The sequence below is a fragment of the Lontra canadensis genome, unplaced genomic scaffold (genome assembly GCF_010015895.1).
Source record: "Lontra canadensis isolate GAN:19392208 unplaced genomic scaffold, GSC_riverotter_1.0 scaffold30, whole genome shotgun sequence".
In the NCBI taxonomy this organism is placed as follows: Eukaryota; Metazoa; Chordata; class Mammalia; order Carnivora; family Mustelidae; genus Lontra; species Lontra canadensis.
Window position 1 is genome coordinate 4,453,983 of NW_022631024.1, and position 20,910 is coordinate 4,474,892.

At 48.2% G+C, this 20,910-nt stretch overlaps 1 protein-coding gene across 3 annotated transcripts in view; it reads right to left on the bottom strand.

Moving 5' to 3' along the window:
* The window catches only part of ASTN2 (astrotactin 2), an 851,408-nt gene that overhangs the window by 541,850 nt on the left and 288,648 nt on the right, over positions 1-20,910 (bottom strand). For all 3 annotated transcript variants that reach the window (XM_032865713.1, XM_032865714.1, XM_032865712.1), the window contains one exon: positions 12,669-12,776. In XM_032865713.1, coding sequence (XP_032721604.1) covers positions 12,669-12,776 — 108 coding nt within the window. The remainder of the gene's footprint in view (positions 1-12,668; positions 12,777-20,910) is intronic.

The following is a 20,910-nucleotide window of genomic DNA, read 5'->3' on the forward strand; positions in this document are numbered from 1 at the left end:
GGTTCTTCAAGGATGCCTTTTAGCCTTTCATCAATTTCCCCATTATCTTAGCTCCCCCTTGCTTTTCTTTTTCAAAGGCAATTCTCAACATTTGAAATGATATATTCATTTGTTGTTTACTTGGGAAATAGTCTCTTCCTTCCCCTTTCTCCCTTGTAAGACTGGAGGATTCACGAAGGTGGTCTCGTCATTGGTCTCTTTGCCATTATATACCTGGTCCTTAGCTTGGATTCTCACCAGAATTAGGCATGTAGTAAATATTAGTGGATTAAATGAGAGAATAAAATGAGTGAACTTGGCATTCAATGTTTTTCTTGATCCCTTCCCAACCTTTTTTCCTATCTTCATTCATATTTCTTATACTCTAGTGACACGCAATTCTGCTTAGTAATCACATAAATCCTGTAAAGTGGGATTATAACCTTCATTTTTGAGAGGAAGAAACCAAGACCTGGAAAGTAAACCAATTTGTCCAAGATCTCCCAAAGTGAGAGCCAGGACTGAATAAGGTCACACGTGCAACCTCTTGCAATGCACCTGACACACAGCAGGCAGTCACGACCGGCACATTCACCTCTTTATCTGGGAAAGAGTTTTGCAAAGGTAAGAGAATCTTGGCCATCCCAGAGGATTGCAAAAAATGGGGATGACAGAATGTTGGTGCTTGGGGTGGGAAGCAGAGAGTCACAATCTTTTACTGTAAGGAAAAGGGGGGGAAATCCTGCTGAGCCTAGTTGAAAAACAAGAAAGCAAGAGAGACTGATTATTCCTTCTCGCTAGGGTAAGCAACTAAAAACGACATGTTTGCTTTATCGCCTTTGGTCTCCCATTTGATTCCTGCCAGCCGTCTCCCTCCCTTCGATGTAGGGCTGGGCTGTCAGGTGCTGAGCTGGTTGGCATCACAAGGGAGGAGGAGAACTGAGAACAGTTTAAACAATATTTCAGGGACCATCGCTGGATTGTTGGGTGGGAGGGGTTGAAGTTGTCTGCCTCCCTCTCTGCATTCAAGGAACCCTCCTTTGCCAACATGATGTTTCGCATACTTGATGTTTCTGGGGGTTTGGGGAGAGGTAGTCTGGGAGGAATCATTAAAAGAAAAAAAGAAACCCATCAATGAAAAAACAATGTCTATTTCTTCCGAGGTGTGAGAGAAGGGAGAGAAGAGAGACATCAGACAGAAGGCTTTGTAGCCCATAACAGTTCTGAAAACATAATTTTCTCTTCTCTAACGTCTTCCTAAATAGGGCCAAACTCAGGTGTAGATCAAAGCTAGGTTTCTGCATTTGACTGTTCTTTTAGGAAGAGAAGTCCAAACTCCCAGTCTCATCCTTCCATGAGGGAAACTAGAATCTCCCCCAGAAAGCCTGCGTAAGCTATCAGAACCTTCCAGAAGAAGGTATCCACCTACTGCAAATCACAAACAGCTAACTACCAGGGCAAGAGTTACGATAAGAGGGAAGATGCTCCTGGAGGCCGATACTTGGGTGTGGTGACATCAGATTTTGGAGCCAAACAAAATGGGGGACAAGCCTCAGACCTGAAAGGTCATTTTGATTCTGTGACCTTGGAGAAATCACTCTGCCTGGTGTCTGTTTCATTCTTTTACATTCACAAACCAGGGCAGTAACTGATCATGTAGGAAGATGAATGACTAAGCAAGGGACCAGGCACAAACGCAGAACTGGATAGATACATGGTTGTTGCAGCCTTTCCTCCTTCCTCCTACAATTGTTATTCAAGTTCCCAGCCTGGGAAAGACAGGGTGTGGGGTGCACTCTATGGGGGCCCAATGCCAAAAGAGGAACAGGTGTGCATGCTGGTGGCTAATAGGTCAAGGAAAGTGTAGATTGGTTTTCTCAACTGTGGCTGAAAATGAGAAGCTGGAAAGGATTGTATACAAATACTCACACCCCTTGACCAGACATTCCCAGGTAATGGGTCTGAGATAAGTGTTATTTGCAAATGGTGTTTTTAAAAATCTTTCCAAGTGATTTTGAGATTCATCTGGGTCACAGAACTACATAGCTCCAACAGTCCTTCTCACCGCACAGCTGAGGACGCCTCTCCTGCTGTTGACTCTGACCTGGCCCAGGTCCTAGGACTGTCCTTCCCTCGAGTGGGTAGCACCAGAGGGTCCAACCTCCTCCTCGGGCCCTAAACATTCAGCCTCCCCAGTGGACCCTGTCCTCTATTTCTGAAAAGAGACTCAGGGCATGGACCCTTGGACTTTGGGGTTTGCTTTGTCCCACTCCCAGTGCACTGTCCCCTAGGAAAATATATGAAGGTTTAGACTCTTCCTACAACATGGTCCTCGCAGCCCAGCCTGTGGTTAAATTATTCCTTCTTTTTTTTTTTTTAAGAATTTTTATTTGTTTATTTGACAGACGGAGATCACAAGTAGGCAGAGAAACAGGCAGAGATAGAGGAGGAAGCAGGCTCCCCACTGAGCAGAGAACCCGATGCGGGGCTCGATCCCAGGGGATCAAGACCTGAGCCGAAGGCAGAGGCTTTAACCCACTGAGCCACCCAGGCGCCCCTAAATTCTTCCTTCTTACTGACAATTCTTCTCAATGGGGAGCTGGTAAATGCTTAACAACGGGCTCTCTGAGGAGGAAGGGGAAGCTTGCACTGCTGTGTTGGCTGATGTCCATGGTGTGAATACTTTTACAGTGGCTGATGATAAGCTACCAATGTGGCATCACTCAGAGCGGAATTGGGAATGAAAAGCACAGGATGCTCTTACAAACTGGTATGGGATGGCTCCAATAGAGCACTAATGTTCTACCATGATTTCCTCCTTGGACCCGATATCAGGACCCTTACTGTTGGCAGTGCCCGGGAAGGTCGCCCCCCATGGATGCCACCTTTGTCCTCCATACTGAGCTAACTTCCTAGCGTCTGAGCTGGTTCTGACCACTCTTGTTCCTGGCCCTAGCTCTTGCCAGAGCAGGTGGTCCATGGAGGGCTTAGAGAGGACACCAGGAAGCTGTCTGGGATCTGATCAGGCTTTCTGCACCAGCACAGATGCGGGTGTCGACCTCCTGTCCTAGCACTCACCTTGTTCCAGGTACTATGATACGTATGTTCCACGCATCTCCTCAATCACATAATGGTCTGACCGGATTTTGAAACCAAACTACTTAAGTCCAAATCCCCTTCCTTCATGGCTGTCTAGAACTCAGTGTCCTTATCTGTAAAATGAAGATGAAAATCCTCCCTTTTCACAGTCCTGTTCTGAATCTATGGGACAATGCATATCAGGAGCACAGAGTGGCATTAGTCAGAGCTCAAGAAATCCCACGCTGTTTCTTCTGTTCTTTTCCTCTTCCTCCCTCCTGGTTGTCTACATCTCTATCATGGACACTCAGCATGGTATCGTCAACAAGAACTTAGAGAGAGTCAAGTTTTGCCTCCCTCGTTGACAGATAAGAACCAGAGGCCCAAAACCTTGCTCAAGTCTCATACACCTGGGATTGGAAACTTCCAGTAGTCATGGTATGGTTTTGCTTGGTGCTTCCTTTCTCTGTCCCTGTCTTCCTACTTCCCTCCCAGCTCACCCAACACTCCTGCTTCCTGGCTTTCCACCCCAACCTAACCTGTCCCTGCTTTCCCCATGCCCATGTCCACGGCTTGGATCACCTGACAATCCTACTGCTGATGGCCAGCTCTCATGTCTGAGCCCCCAGCTAAGACTTTGTCATGCGTTCCTCGTTAGGAGTCCCAGCTGGGCAGGGAGGAGGAGGCCAGCTGGGCCAATGGGGTTGAGAGAAATAAGGACTTTGGAGCCTTGCTTCTCAGTCCTGGATCCCCTGCATACCAGGAACACCTATCCCTCATCCCTGACACCACTCCCTCCCTCCACAGCCTGGGCACCGGAGGCCTTCTTTCCAGGTCACTCTAGCTACAAAGGCTTAGAGAATGATTAAATGCCAATCCTTCTGTCTTTGGTGTTTATTTGGCCTTTTCTAGTAACAGGTCCTAGGGATGTGCCCTGAAGGCTGGCTTAGAGCGAGCAGCCAGCAGATGCGCCTGCCATAGAGGCTGACTGGAGGCGAGGGAAGAGGATGGCAAAGGGAAAACCCGTACCACGATGTCCCCAGGAAGTCATCCCCATCAAATTTATGTTCTTACTGAAAATGTTTAGTCTTGTTTTTGTTTCTGTTTAGTTTTGTTTTTCCCAGAAGCAAGACAAATGTGCAGATCAGCACATTGGTAAAAAGGCCATAACGTCTTTCTGCTGTGCCTCACTGGTTACCATTGAGTGAACAGTGATCACGAGGCAGGCCCTCTATGTAAACAGAGCCTGTGCACACATTATCTCCTTTAATCCTCAGGCTGAGCTTAAGGGAGAGTAGAAGGATGAATACTAGATTTGTCCTCCTTTATGCAGGACAAACAGGCTCAGAGAAGGAAAATGCCTTTCCCTAAGTCACACAGCTAGGAAACAGCACAGCAAGGATCTGGACCCCTGCCTGCTGTTTCAGAATCCTACCATTACCCGAAAAGGGCAACTGTTGACTTCATCTTTTAGTCTAGAAGGAATTTCAAGCCGATAGAAAAGCGGCAAGGAGAGGAATGGTACAAAGAACATCCATATACCCTTTGCGGGGATTCAACAACTGTTAAAAATGTTGACCCATTTGCTTTGCCATTTGAAAAGGCAACATTGTAAACTTGGGGGAAATACTTCCCTTTCCTGAGCTTTGGTTTCACTCTACATAGAATGTTACAAATTGGGGCACCTGGGTGGCTCAGTGGGTTAAAGCCTCTGCCTTCGGCTCAGGTCATGATCCCAGAGTCCTGGGATCCAGCCCCACATCGGGTTCTCTGCTCAGCAGGGAGCCTGCTTCCCCCTCTCTCTCTGCCTGCTTCTCTGCCTACTTGTGATCGCTGTCTGTCAAATAAATAAATAAAAATCTTAAAAAAAAAAAAAGTTACAAGTCCTTTCCTTAGGACTGAAAAAACCCTGTGGTTTGATAGCAAAGGACAGATAAAGGGTGGGGTGGGGACCACAGCCATCAGGGCATGTCTCCTGCTCATGTCTCCAGCCCATCTGCATTATTCTCTAAACCACAGACTCAGGCTCTTCCCAGTTCTTGCCATCTATGCCCCTCCCACCACCCCCTTCCCCACTGCACCATGTAGCCTCTGCCATCACACTATGCAGGTCCTGTTCTGCCAAACTTTCACTCCACCCCATGCCCATTCCCCTGAGTCTCCACAGCACGCCCACCCATCCCCCACCGCCACCTGCACAGTCTCCTACCCTCAATCCCAAAGGCCTCCTTTCCTGCAGACAGGGCTTGAATTTTCCCTCGCCTGTCCTCTTTCTCTAGGAGAGGATTAAACCATATGTGTACGTGTGTGTGTGTGTGTGTGTGTGTGTGTGTGTGTGTGTGTTGTGTTGCTGGGGAGAAGCACAAAGAAAAAATATCATACATCCATACAGATGAGCACAAGGTTTTGTTAACGATTCAAGAGTTCTCATCGTGACAGAAAATCTCAGTTTAAGAATTGCCGAATTAAAGCAAGTAACTAAAATAAAGAAAGAGGCAAAATTGGGGGGGCACTTATGCTCTCATTGTCTCTGCTGGGGAACTAATTGGCAAAGCCTAAAGGAAAGTGCATGAGACTGGGAATAGGAAGATGTGGATTTCTAAAACTGGCTGGGCAACCAGCTCATGAGAAGAGCAAGGTTCAGAAAGGGAGAGACAGTAGCCCAAGGCCACAGAGCCGCCCACGCAGAGCTAGGCCAGGAGGCCCACGCTGAGTACTCACGCTGCTGGAATCATCCAGCAGCTGTGGCAGCTCTGTCTGCAGCTCAGTACTGTGCCTGGGGCTGGACAGGCCATCTGGCCTTCTCATCTGGACCTCCTACTATACACTAGCTTCTCCTGATCAGCACCACTTCTCTGTGTGAACCACGGCACCCCCTAGGAGTTTATGACCACCTTGAGGCTTGGCGGCCCCTGTTTCCCACAATGCCCAGCATCCTGCTTAGTAAGGTTGTTGAGTCCATAAATATGAGTTAGACTACAATGAGCTTCAGACCGGATGGCATGAGACGCCCATATCCTTGTTTGACAGATGGGAAAACTGAGGCCCTCAGAGGGCACATGCTTCACAAAGGTCACTGAGCGAGTTAGCAGTAGGGTTACAGACTTCAGTACACATCCCCTACCTCTGGTTCATAAAGGTGAAATTCTGCCCAGCGGGACTCTATCATCTCCAGCTACTTCATTAGTTAATCCTGTGGGACACAGGCAGAATTGTCGGCGCCCAGACAAGTGATGGATTGAATGGTTATTTCCTTGACCATACACAGACCTCTGTGCTTGACAAATAGACTCCTTTAGGCAGCAAGATCATGCATGAAATGAAATCAGATTCATTTCACAAGGCATTGTGAGATTTTGCTCATGCTTCTTGCAGTGGTCCTACGGATGAGGGCCCCCTCTGTGGTGTGGAGGTTTCAGGGCAGGAGTCAGCAAACTGTGAGCCACAGGTGAAATCTGGACCCACATCTGTTTTGGAAACATTTCCTTGCGACACATGTATGTTCCTTCATTTACGTGTTATCTTTGGAAGCTTTCAAGGGACAATGGCAGAGTTGAGGAGTTCCAACAGTAACTACAAGGCCTGCAAAGACGAACATGTTTATGAATCAGCCGTTTACAGAAAGAGGTGGCTGACTCTTGATTGTGGAAACCCTACCAGACCCACAGAGACTCTGTTTCTTAGTTTCTCTGTCTCTCTTTTTGCCCACTCGCCATATCGATTACGATGGTTCTCTGCTCATGGTGTTCTACCTGGCTAGACCAGATACCTTTGAATGACTGTCTCAGTTCCCTTATAAAAAAAACCCCCAAGACTCACGGAAGCCAGGGTTGATTCTCAGAATGTATCACAAATCTCTTTCCAGGAGCTCCTATTGCCAAAAATGAAATTTCAGCTGACTTAATTTTGGGCTCAGGATGCTTTCAAGGAAAGGGAAATTTCAGGAGAAAGAACAGAATTTCAGAGTCCTGGAACCTCCCATCTCTGGAGTTGCTCACTCTGGGAGGTGGGTGTTGACAGCTCTATTTTATACAGAAGGATGTGCTCAGAAATGAAAAGCCCACCATGGCCACACCAAGGGGATGGGGCAAAGCCAGAATTCACAGCCAGATCGAGCTGAATCTGATGCCACTTATACGTCTCTTGTGGGACATGGTACAGAGAAACCGAGGTAGGAAAGCCCCATTAGATGTTCTCCTTCTCCTCCCACTCCATGTCCTTTCTCTACCATCACCCCTGGGTGTATCCCTCTCTGCTGGGGAAGCTCCTGAACTTGTGACCTCCCTTCAGATTGCACATACTCCAAATATGCTCAAAGAACCAGACAGAGTGGGTTTCCAATCTCAGTACTCAAGCCTTCCTCCCACTACCCGGCATGTTCTTCCCTGGGGCCTTGAAGTAGAAGTACAGACAGGGCTGAGGCCTCAATTCTGCTCACCAGGAGCAGAAAAGAGAAGAGGAAAGGAGTGCAGACTCTGTTCTTGCAAGTGGAAATGGAGTGAGCAAAGGTAAGAGGGGCAGACAGAAAAGCAGCATGTGCTCTGGGCACTTATAATAATAAAGACACCGGGGCAGGACTTTCTTTCATTCATTCGTTAACCATTCATTTAAAAATATTAGTACAGTGCCTACCCTGGACCATCCCTGTGTTTGGTGCTGGAGATGGACATCTAGGTACAAATGGCCATGTGCCTATCCTCGTGATGCTTCCAGCTCTTTGGAGGATACAAACATCCCCCCAGCGAACATGCTGGTAAATGTAAAATTACAATGATGAGGAAGTCTGCAGAAGGGTAAGATCACAGGAATTAAGGTGGGATGGCATGACTGAAGACATGCCATGTTCGTGGAGATGTCACAGTGAAACAAAGGGCAGGGGCGCAGGGGGTGGAGGGTGCATTCCAGGAGAGAATGTCTGCGAAAGTTCTCGTGGCACAGATGTGGGAGTGATGGAGAAGAAGCCTGGGTGGCAGGAGGACACAGAGCCCTGGGGAAATGGGTGACTGACCACTCAACACATCCATCGAAATGCAAAAGGAAAGACTGAAACTTCCAAGCAGAGAAGCAACATGACCCCTATTTACATTTTTAAAACGATCACTCTGGCTGCAGGGTTGAGAATGGGCTGGAATGCAGTGAGATGGTTGAGAAGGGGATTTTAGCAGTTCCAGACAAAGGCTGGAGGTGACAGGGACTGGGATGACAGTGATGGTGGAGGGAGATTGATGCTAGGCATTGTAGTTGCAAAGGACATGCTCATGGTCCCATTTACAGTCACCCCAAGGGGGTGCTATGGCCACCCCATTTTAAAGCCAAGACTATGGAGACTACTGGCTCCTGTCCCATGATGGATACACAGCGACAAAGACAGGGCTGAGCCCCGAGTCAGCTTCCAGTTCCCACTCTTCCAGGAAGCCCTCCCAGATTTCTCAAGCGTTCCTCAATCTCTCCTTTTTCCCAAAGCTGGAACAATCAGAACCATCCAGAGAACGAGTTCCACTTTGTCTTCCCACATATGTACTACCTTGCCCAGCACCACTTGTGGCCCTCGGGAAGACTTTCACCAACGTTCACTGACTTGCTTTTGAGCACGCCTTTCAACCTCTACTTGTCCACTGGGGAGGTGAGACTCGTACACAGGCAGTGACTTGGCTAAGGTGGTGGCTAAGGTCATACCGAGAACTGCTGGCAAATCCATGCAGGACTGGAAACCACAGCTCCTGATGCTATCAGATGACCCCACAGTACTGACCCCCTTCCGAACCCTTCAGAGGGTGGCAACAGTTTAACGCCCTAATTGCAGTCCACCTACCCCTAGATTGGGGTTTGTTTGCAGCTAGAACTGAAGGGGGTAGGGTGAATGAATATGGATTCCCAACGCTCTGAGGTCACACTTTCCAACAACTGGTATGTAGAGATGTGCCCTTCCTGGATGTTCTATATCTTTCTTCCCCGGCCTCATTGCACTTTAGCACCTTCTTCCTGTGACAGTCAGGATGGCCTGCATGGTCTCGGGGACTCTGCAGGGAGCTGCCAGCTCACTGCATGTGGAAAGAAGAGCTGCTGGGATGGTGGTGGCAGAGGCCGGGGAGAGGGTTGGCATGTGGAGCTCGGGCAGGCCTGGCGGTGAAGGCATAGGCCAACGGGATGACAGAAGTCACTCGAAGGTGAGGGACAGACAACCTCTCCAAAGAGAAAACCAGGCAAGAAGAGAGGCATGTGGGATGGGGGCAGACAAGGTGCAAATGAGGCCAGGTGCCCAGGTGCCTCTCATGAACAGGGGATTCTCGAACATACATAGCCAGTCCTGCCAGCATGATGAAGGGATCTCAGAGACCTGGGCTCCCCCAGGTCTCAGAGAAAAGGCCAGACACCTGGACAGGTGGAATGACTTGCATGGGGTCCCACAGCGCTGGCCCAGATTGGGGATCTGCCCACACACCTGTCCTGGTGCTCCTTCCCGGGCAACTTAGCTCCCTTTACCACCTACACATCTTGTCTCCCTCCTTCACCCCTGCCTGCGAGCTCGAATGACACGAACTGATTTTAAACCTCACAACACCCCCTAGAGCTTTAATTTCCCTAGCCTCACTTGTCAGAGGAGGACACTGATGTGCAGAGAGATTAATGTTCATGTTCAAGAAGACGCCGCTGGTCGGTGGCATGGCTGGGACTGGCAGCTCCCTGTAAGCACCAAGTTCTCACTCCTCTGATCCAAGGCGCTCTCACCCCCATGAGCTCCCAAACTTTCCCCAGCTCACTTTTGTGCTGTGCATCTTCCCCATGAGGGCAGGGAGCACTGAAGATGCTTCAACTCTCCTACACATACAAGAAACCGCAAGGAAGGGTCACAGCCCTTCGAGGGGAGGACCGTGGTGTCTGCAGAAACAGGCACGGGGCCCCGGATTCACTGTGCTGCGCAAAGAACCCGAGCACCAGCAGAACTGATAACCGTGACGCTACCACACACAGTGTCGGGAAGGCTTTTCCGTGACCTTGAAAAGAGGGCAGAGGAGCCTATGCGAAGGGCATTGAAACTGGCAGCTCCTTCAGACTCTCTCAATTCCCTTCCCTGCTACAGTGTTCTTCCTGAGCATCTGTCCCCATCTAACATATTTATATTTTGATACAATGCAAGCTCCACGAGGATAGGTCTTTTAAAAACTGTTGTTTGATTTGTGTCCCTAATGCCTAGAAGAGTGTCAGACACACCGTTGGTGCTTGACAAATATTTGAAGTACGTGAGGGAAGGAGGGAGGGAAGAAGGAAGGGTCCACCAGGAAATAGTTGGAGAGAAGAGGAGGGAGCGGTAGGAAAGGGGGACAAGAGACAAAGGTAATAAGGAGAGAAGAAGAAAGAGCGAATGCAGAAGAGAACAAAGGAAAGAGAAGAATGAAGAGAAAGAAGCCATGACGTAGGAGAGAGAGGGAAGGAGAGAGGAAAAGGAGAGGACAGGAACAAGAACAAGAACATGAAACAAGCAGGCCAGCAAGCATCCCAGGGGCCTGAGAAGGAAGAGGAAGACATGGCTGGAACCACAGGCAGAGAGAGAAGGACTCAGCACTGCGGACAATCAGAGGGACAAAGCAGCAGCACTCAGCTGGCAGGAGAGCTGGTGGGGGGTAGGGGGATGGGCGGGGGGGGGATGCATCACAGCCCTGCCTCCCCCCACCACTCAGCCAGAAGCACAGCCTGGCCTTCTGCAGCCTTTGGAGGCATTGGGCCAAACCGTTTATCTGGAGTCCTGGGGCTTGCTTTTGCTTTTCTTGTTGAAGTTTAGCTCCGATTTACGAGGGGACGTGCTCCATGATGGACGTTTTTCCAATTAGCTGTAAACAGCCCAGTCCTGCAGAGGAGACCTACCAACTTCCCCAGCTCTAATTCTGGCTGCTGGACTGGTGGAGGGAGAAGGCAGGTCAAGAATCATCCATCACCAACTTCGAAATCAACGCAGCAGATACCAGGGGGCCAAGGCTGGGGGAGGTGGGAGAGGCAGGCCCGATTGTTCCAATCACTGCAGAGGCACAGGGTCTTTTCAGTGAAAGGTGCCAGGAGTGGGGACACAGGGAAACCCACAATGAGAACTGAATTGGCATTACTAAGGTCTATTTTATTTGCCCTTAGTATGTACCTGGTGCCATGACAATTTTTTTTAAAGATTTATTTATTTATTTGAGAGAGAGAGAAAGGGAGTGCACACAAGAGAGCAGGGAGAGGGGCAAAGGGAGAGAGAGTCCCTAAGCCGACTCCCCGCTGAGCACAGACACCCACACAGGGCTCAGACCCAAAGCCCTGAGATCAGGACCTGAGCTGAAACCAAGAGGTTGACACTCAACGGACTGAGCCACCCAGGTGCCCCCATCACAGACATTTTATATAACTTAACCAAAATCCATCCCTGAGTATATGAGGCGATTATGAGGCCCATTTCACAGATGATAAAATTGAGGTGTAGGGGAGATAGATAACTTGCCCAAGAGCAAAAGTGGCCCAGGGCAGCTATGTGACCGATGCCCTTTAAGTGTCCACCAGGCACGCGTGGAACACACGCATATGCGTTCTACAAGAGCAATTCTTTCCCTCTTCCCTACCCCAGGAACTTCTTCAGCCCGCTGTGTGCAGAGGTGAGAGGGCCACATGTCTTGATGAATTGCCTTCATGTTTGCCAGAGGACCCTGACTACTTTCTGGGTCTAAGCCCTCGGAGGTCTAAGCCCTCGGAACTCTCGTTAATCACTGACATGGAATACATGTTTTACCCCCCACCCCCCACTCCCCGTTCCCTTCCAAGACTGCAACCTTGAACTAGCTGTTTCCCCATCCATACTCGGGGATGAGCAATGACATTCACAGGGGATTGCCTGAAACATGCTCTATTCTCCCTTCGGAGTATGTGAGATCATCAGAGAACTGTGGACCTCAGCCCCAAGGCGTAGCCCTTTATGGAGTCCTGCATCCGCTTCTGATGACTCCTTACCGGGTCATTGTAAGAGAGAAGGATACGGATTTCACCTGGTGAAGACACTCTCATGAAAATCAAAAGGAGTCCCCTTTAGAGGAACGTACTAGAGAACCTGCCCTCTGGTCTTGGTGGCTGGTAAGAAGAGTTTCCTGAACAAATGCTTCTATCCCATAGACGCTGCACGTTTTACCGCTGAGCCCATTTCCCTTTGCACATTGACTATTAAAGCTCTGCCTTAAGTGGCCAGCCCCTCCTAAGAACTACACTCCACAGTACGCCAGAGATCACCCTGCAACGATCCAACCTGGGTTTGAATCATTTTCCTTATTCCTATTTTGCTTTCCATCTGATCCCTTTACTTACTTCATTCCGGTGCTGGATTTTTTTTTTTTTCCTTTCACTGCATAAACTTAAAAAAATCTTCCCCAAATCCTTTGAGGAAGGAGGTAGGACGGAGAGCAAATAAAGAACGGAAGGGGAGGCCATAAACGACCAACGCCAAGTCTAGAGGGGGTTTCGGATGCCAGGCTGTGTTAACTGCGTCGGGACGGGGTCGAAGACAAGTTGAGTTTGTCGCGGAGCATGGAGTCTGCTTTCCAGGCTTTCCTCCTACAAACACTGGTTCTGGAACCTTCCCCAGGACTCCTTACCTTTGCTGCGGCGACGACTCCTGTACTGCTCCGTATAGAAGGTCAGCTGCGTTTCATCGTCTGCCTCTGAACCGGAAGTCCCCTTGGTTCTCCCAAAGCTGATTCCGCCTGAAAGGAAGAGCAACCCATTAGTCACGTAAGCCTCCTGGAGCTTGTTAAATCTCTCCTCCGACCCAAAGATCAGCAGCCCCGTCCCCAGGCTTCTTTCTGTAAATCCCAAGTGACATAGGAGCTAGCATGATTTATGGACGGAGGTGGAGCTCTGCGGTGAGGCAGATCTGGGTTCTAACCATGGTCTCGCAGCCGTGAGCTCTGTGACCTTGAGAGGACACCTTCTTTTTCTGAGCCCTGGGTTCTCTCTTAATAAAATAACTATTTTATTACAATAAATAATTATGTAAAATAAATACAATGGACAATAACTATTGACCTTGTAGGGTTTCTATGAAGATGAAAGGAGATAGGATACATAAAATACCTGGTTTGTGGTGGGTCTTAACTGATAGCTATATTGTCACTAGTAATGATGAGCCTGCCTCTAAGAAAACACTTCGGGCAACTTAATTTCACATACATTTCAAGCAAGTGATTCCTGGATGCCAAGCCAAGAGCCAGACACTGGAGGTACAAAGATAGATACAGCCCAGTTCTTGCCAGCCGGCAGATCATAAGCTAGTCCAGGAGACAAATGGGATCCTAAGGAGGCTTTAACCTAATTCATGGTTATGTTTTTCCCCACAATGAGATGCTGAGAATATGGGGGAAAGCAATCCATCCCAACACAGAGGACCTGAGAAGGTTTTATGGAGGAAGGGGGATTTAAGTCAGGGCTGGAAGGATGAATGGGGCTACAGTGGCAGAGGATGGAGTTCCAGGTAAAGGTAAGAGTTGAGCAACCCCGGGGGGGATAGGGGAGCGTGGGCCGGGGAGGGGCGGGGGAACAGCGAGTGGAGAGATGATGGGAAGGACCACGGGAGCCTCATGATAGAAGCTCCACTGCCACACGGAGGTTGGCTTTTGGGCATCACGGAGGGTCTCAGGGCAAGAGGATGTGTTCGTTAGTCACATACAACCTGAAGGACATGACAATGGCACCCATGCCTTAGAGTGGGTGCCGCAGAGGGCAGGAAGCTGTGAGGCTCAGGGATCCCTTGGTGAGAGGCATGAGGGTCTGGGTGAGGCAGGGGGCAGCGTGGATAGAAAAGAAGAGAGGGGAGCGACAGGGGTTTCAGAGACACACTCAGGAATGTGGGGCCACGGGTGACGCATTGACACGCAATGAACAGTGGGTTCCAAAAATGATCAAGATAAGAGGCCAGAAAGAAATATGCCAAAATATGAATAGCAGTTAATTCTGCAGAGAGGAATACAGATATATATATATATATTTATTTTCTCTGTGCATTTATTTATTTATTTATTTATTTATTGTTAATGAAAAAGCACAGAATGTGGGAAGAGAGGCATAAAAGCATTGGTAAAGTCTTGGCCCTAGAGACGAGACAGTGCAGGGAGAGCTTCAGAGCATGGTGGGGCGCATCGTGGGCAGGGAAACAGGGAGCCTTTGGTTTGGGTACAGATCTTCGGTCACTGACATCGACATCCATAGCCTGTGTCTGGGAGGAGACTCACGGCGGAAGCGGATATGCTGGATGAAGAAGTAGTTGAAGGCAGGGCAGAGAGGGAGACCACTCTCCCCTCCAAATATTTTGTATCTTCTGAATCAAGCACCATACACACCTGTTACCTGATTGAAAATTCTACCCAAGGAAATGACAAACATAGATCAGTGGGGAACATGGCTCAACTCAAAAGACGTGTTCCCTATGGCATTTCTCTGGGAGGGCATTCAGTCTACGGAAATCCCATGTGCAGAAACTCTGCCTAAAATATGGTCATTGTGCCTTCATTGTTTCATTCCAGTGGCGCGTTGAGCGATGTGCTACGTGCCTAGAAGATGCCGAAGCATTACTGCCTACAATCCTCATCACAATATCCTCAGAGCAAAAGTGCAATTAACAACCTGGATAATAAAGACACAAAGACATGCATGGGCAGAGTCACACAGATGATGAGTCCTAAAATTGGGATTCAGGACTAGTCTGTCCAGCTCCACATTTGAGCTTTCTAGGATGCAAAGGGCTTTCCTGGAAATAAATCAAGAGGGAACTTCAGGGAGGGCAGGCTGTCCTTTCAGCATCAGGGCACCAAGTTCTCATCCACCCATTCCGAACCCAAACTCTTGGAGGGAAGCATACTGTGGCCCATTTTATAGATGAAACCACCATGTTTCAGAAAACAAAAGGGATTTGCTAATAATGAGTGAAGTTGGACTCGGTATCCACATGTGACCAACAGCCAAGTTCAAATTTTTAACCACTTTTGACACTGCCTCTCAAAGTAATGCTCTGTAACATGGAAAGATTAATATCTACCCTCTCCCTTCTCTGAGACAGTGTGTTGTCATAGATGGGAGAGTATAGGAGACAACAATGTCTAATCTTTGTCCTGGAAGGTGTCTTTGTCCTGTCCCTGTCCCTTAGTATAAACACCCCCAAACTCCAGCAATTAAGGGTAGGGCCTGGAGACAGCAGGAGACTCCAGATTCTACAAAATGCAGCCCTTTCTTTAAAGGCTCTGCTTTGAAGTGGAGTTGGCAGAGGCCCCATGGACATTCTGGAAACAGGGAAAGAACAAAGGTCTCAAAGGTCAGGAGGGCTTTTTAAACTTCCATTAACATATTCTACTGTTATGGGAAGAAGGACAGAGAGAAGGATGGGGAGAGGAGGGGAGAGGAGGGAAGGGAAAGGAGGAAGGGGAAGGAAGGGAGGAAGTGAGGGAGAAGGAAGGAAGGAAGGAAGGAAGGAAGGAAGGAAGGAAGGAAGGAAGGAAACAGAATGGAATAGGAAGGGAGGGAGGAAAGGAAAGAAAGGAGGAAGGGAGGATTTTTGTTCATCTACACATAATTCTTGGCCAAGGGGAAAATGAAGGCATTGGATAAAATAGTTACTTTATGTACAGAGAGCACATGTCATTCTTCCTACTATGTTTTGGGCAGCAGAGAAAAAGGGGAGGTTCTGTCCCTATCAGGAGTCCACCTCAGACTCCCCCACATCCCCTTCAATCTCCACCACCCCCCTCTTATTTAAAACATTCCAAGGAAATCCTTTCTCCCCCCTTTCTCATTTTCCTTCCTCTCCCAAACAAATGACCTACTATGCTCCTGCTGTGGTGAACATGACAGGCAGGACTCAGACAGGATCCTTTCCCTCCTGGGACAGTCTAGCTGGGGTGAGAGAAAGTCACCAGACATTTCAAACACAATTAAAAAAAAAAAAAAAAAGAAAGAAAGAAAGAACGAAAAGAAAAGCTCACCACTGCCTAACACTCTCTCTGCCAGGCACTGTTGTAACCCTTACACATATCGACTTGTTTAATCCTTAAATAACCCTAAGGAGGTTACTACTTTTATTCTCTTTTTAATGGAGGAAATGAAGACACGAGGAAATTAAGTAATGTGCCCAGGGTCACACAGCTTGTCAGTAGCAGAACCACAATTCACGTCCTGGCAACGGCTGTAGAGTCTATTCCCTTGGTCTCTAAACCCGTGCACAGTAAAATATGCAGATAGCTCCCTGAATGTCCACAGCCACGCCCACGAGGAAGGCATTACATGCCTTGTCTTCCACATGAATAAGCTGCGTCTCTGAACTGCTGTGAGGCGGGAAGTGAGGGAGCGGAGACGGGATCGGGTCGGCTTCCCTGCAAAGCCGGTCTCGTGGCTGAAACAGTCTGGGACATTGTGTGTGCACACGCGTTGTGTGTGTGTATGCACGTGTGTGCACATAGGCAGAGCAGTGGCAAAAGCTTGATTTCACCTGCAAGGATTAGCAGGTGTGTAATGTGTCTCCCCCCCACCAAAACCAGGGAACATTTTCCTCTTCTCAAAGCTCCTCGCTTGGACCTCTGTACTTGTACTATTGGTAGGAACTCCATTCAGGCTTAGCTAGATCTCTTTTTTTTTTTTCTTTAGAAACTTTATTTGACAGATGATGACAAGTAGGCAGAGAGGCAGGCAGAGAGAGAGTGGGGGAAGCAAGCTCCCCGCTGAGCAAAGAGCCTGATGCGGGGCTCGATCCCAGGACCCTAGATCATGAGCTAAGCCAAAGGCAGAGGCTTAACCCACTGAGCCACCCAGACACCCCCAGCCTTAACTAGATCCTAGGGCCATCTCCGCCATTCCACATGCCCAAGCACATGGACATCATGCCCCTGACTACTATGAAGGTTTCTCCAGTCCTTCTCCACTCCCATGCTCTTGACCTCAGCTCCTTCCTGTAGCTACCATTTCCAGAGTGGAAGCTGAAACTCAGAGAGGTTGCTGCTACACCAACCTGTCCGATAGAAGTAGAATGCAAGCTGCATATGTCATGTTAAATGTCCTAGCAGCCACATGAGAAGGGGAAAAAAACAGGGGCACCTAGGTGGCTCTGTGCGTTAAGCGTCTGACTCTTGATTTCCGCTCAGATCATGATCTCAGGGTTGTGAGATCAAGCCCCACATTGGGTTCACACTCAGCAGGGAGTCTGCTTGAGATTCTCTCCCTTTCTCTCTCCCTCTGCACCCCTCCCCTGCTCGAGCTCATGCTCTCAGTCTCTCTCAAATAAATAAATAAATAAATAAATAAATCTTTAAAAAAAAGGAATGGGAAAAAACAAATAGGTAAAATCAATTTTCAGAATATAATTTATTTAACCCAATACACTAAAAATACTATCATTTTAATATGTAATTCACACAAAATGATCCACATTAAAATACCTTATAAATTTTTTTCATGACAGGTTTTCAAAATCCAGTCTGTATTTTAGGTGTGCAGCACCCCTCAATCCAGACTATCTGCAGCAAATGCCTATCAGGGAACACACTTCCGGATGCATTGGACCACAGGTATCATGGAGCATAATTAAGGGCTGGGATCTGGGCACAGAGAGAGATGAGTAAGTCACAGACCCCACTAAAGTATTGCATCTTTTTTTTTTAAATGTGAATTGCATTAGAGATGGGATAGTTCAGATTCCACCAGAAGACAAGAACCATTGGCTATATCTTCAGGCCCCTAGGGGTCCAGCAGTTCTCTACATGAGTGTCATCCATGAGCCACGGCGGTAATGCCCTTGTGTAGAAAGACGATACTGTGCTGGGGTCAGACCTGAGTCCTAATCTGAGGTCTCGCTTCTTAGCTGTGTGAGTTTGGGCGAGCATCTACCTTCTCTGAGTTCATCTTTAAAAGGAGAGACAAAACTCCTTAGCCTACATGGTCATTATGAGGAAAATGACAGAATGTGTGTAAAGAGCATAAACACCAAAAAAGTGAGGGTGAGGGCACAGGCCTCATCCATTCGATGTTTACCCGAGTTTCACAGGAGAAAAGAAATGCTGCTGGGGATGGCAGAGGGAGGACTCTACTTTCTGTGACATCCTGGGGAGGTGGCAGGCACCCAAGTCCTATAGCCTCTCAGCGTCCATCTAGTCCAAAAGGGCCACAGGCCAATTACACACAGACTTGGAGATGATTCAGACAGATAGAAAAGGGCCCCTCTGCTAGTATTTTAATACGAAATTGGTGATTTAGTGAAGTAAAATGCAGCCATTAATTATACAGGAATCCTCACGTCTTTCCATTTCGGGCTGAGGGAATGTGAGAAGGGCACAAGACTGGCAAGAGGAGAGGAGACGAACCAGCAGCTCCTTTGCTTTTGTTCCACAGGCTCCAGTTCCTCTGGTCCTGAACCATCTGGAATGGAGCCTGAAGAAGACGGGCGAGGCCCCTTCTCTAGTGTGTTGAGCACTGCTTAGGGCACTTCAGATGCAGTGGCCTGTCTACACATCACAAGGGGCCCAGGAGGGAAGCATCACCTCGATTTCATTGCGGGGCAAGCCGACCCGCAGGTCCTCAATGCTGCTTCTCAGAGATCACACAAATGACAAATGGCGGGGTCCCCAACTTTGAGTGACTTTCGTCTGATGCTCTAACCCTGCGCTCTCCTGAAAAGACGAGTCCTTGGTCTGTAGGGAAATGCAAACCAAAGCCACAATGAGATATCATTACACAGCCAGGAGGTGGGCCATCATCAAAAAAACAAGAAAATACCAAGTGTTAGAGAAGCTGTAGAGTACTGGGAACCCTCCTACATTGCTGGTGAGATACCAAATGGTGCAGCCACTGTGAGAACTGGTCTGACAGCTCTCACGAAGCTAACCCCACAATCACCACGGGGCCCAGCAATTCCGCCCATAGGCATGCCCTAAAAGAACTAAAGACAGGGAATTCAAATAAATCCGTGCACACGAACGTTGATAACAGCACTATTTATACTAGCCAAAGGGTAGAAACCACACAAATGTTCATCAGCTTGTGTACGGCAAAACAAAATGTGGTGTATCCACATGAGGGCATATTGAGGGAATGTTACTCAGCCCTAAAGGAATGCTGACACCTGCTAAACATGGATGGACCTTGCAGACATCCTGCTAAGGGAAAGAAGCCAGACACAAAAGGTCATGTAGTACATGATTCTATTTATGCAAAACATCCAAAATGAGTAAATCCATTGAGACCAAAAGCAGTGGCTGACTGGGCTGGGTCGATGGAGGAGAAGAGTGGAGAGTGATTGCCCATGAATATACGGTTTCCTTTTGGGATGATGGAAATGTCTCGGGACCAGACACAGGTGGTGGTTGCACAAACTTGTCAGTGTGGGAAATGACAATGAATTACGCACTTTAAAATAGTTTGTGGTTGATTTTATGTTGTATGAATGTTACCCCAACAAATAAAATGCTAAAACAAAGAGGCGCTCTGTAACATCACAAGACTGGGGGTAGAACCGTAGAACGGGGACCTGGGACCAGTGAGAGACAGGGAGAAGGCACGGTGGAACACAGAGTGGGGACTTAGAGAGCCATGCTGCCCAGGGCTGAATTGAGGCATTCCGATCCCTGGCCCAAGGGGCTGCCCCAAGTAATCGTGACACTCCCTCATTCATTTATTCATTCACCTAGAAACTACCGGCCATGTCCCCACTCCGTGCCAGTGTTCTGGACACTGAGGATACAACAGTGAATGCAGCAGGCAAAACCTTCCTGACTTCAGCCGCTTACTTTCTGGGGAGGAAGCAATTAGGATATTCCAGGCACGATGCTAAGCCCTCTCTACGTAAGAATCATTTCAATTTTACTGATAAATAAGTGAAGATATGCAGAGGTATTTAGAGGCTTTTCCAAGAGGGGAGAGATATTTGATGGCAAACAAAGGACCTGATGGTAGGTTTGCTCTGGGGCATATCAAGGCATCTGAACAAATTGAAAGTCACATTATGGGAAAGTCTAGAGCAGGATCGGGGGTGCCTGGTCTTTCCTGGCCCTATGAGAATTAACTCATTGCTCTTCTTTGCAAAGCTACTTCTCTGACTGTGCTGCCCTTCTACAAACCTGCTGTGCCAGCCCCTGGGAGGCCCACCCCTCCACACTCCATCTCCCGCGCTCTTGGTATCATGATGGATGGTGGTGACATGTTAAATTATTCAGGCTCCGTGTCTTCCTCGAGCTGGTGACAGTGATATTGCATTTTTAGATTGCCCAGAACTGCACCAGATAGAGAAATATGTAGCTTGGGAATGCAAAAACCCATCTGACCCCCAACTGTCCAGGGAATACAAATGGTGCCAGTTGTGGGAAGAAGACAAAGGTGGCTAAAACTTCCCACATCCCCTAAACCACACAACTCATGATTGCTTTGAGCTCTAGGGCTAGACCACAAATGTTCATATGCATCTCCCACTTGAAGAGGTTCTGACCACAATCGCTACCTGTCACGGGGTGTTGCTATAGGCCAGGCGCTTTGCCCAGAGGTGACTACCCCATCGCTATTCTTCCAAATGTGCCAGACAGAGGCTGAGGACACGACGGTCCTCATCTGCAGTCACATGGCCAGCAAGTGGAAGGACCCAGCTGCCAACTCTGGTTTACCTGATGCCCCAGGAAGAAGGACTGGGAAATATTCTTGGGGTTCACATTGAATTTTTAAAATTGATCATTATGGTTAATAAAATCCTTATGGCAAAGTATAATTAAACATGATAGTTAATTATTTCAGAAAAAAATGGAAATGACCTCGAGGCCCATTTTTAGGGGACTGATTTTTAAAAAATGGTATACTCTTAAAATAGACTTACATGAG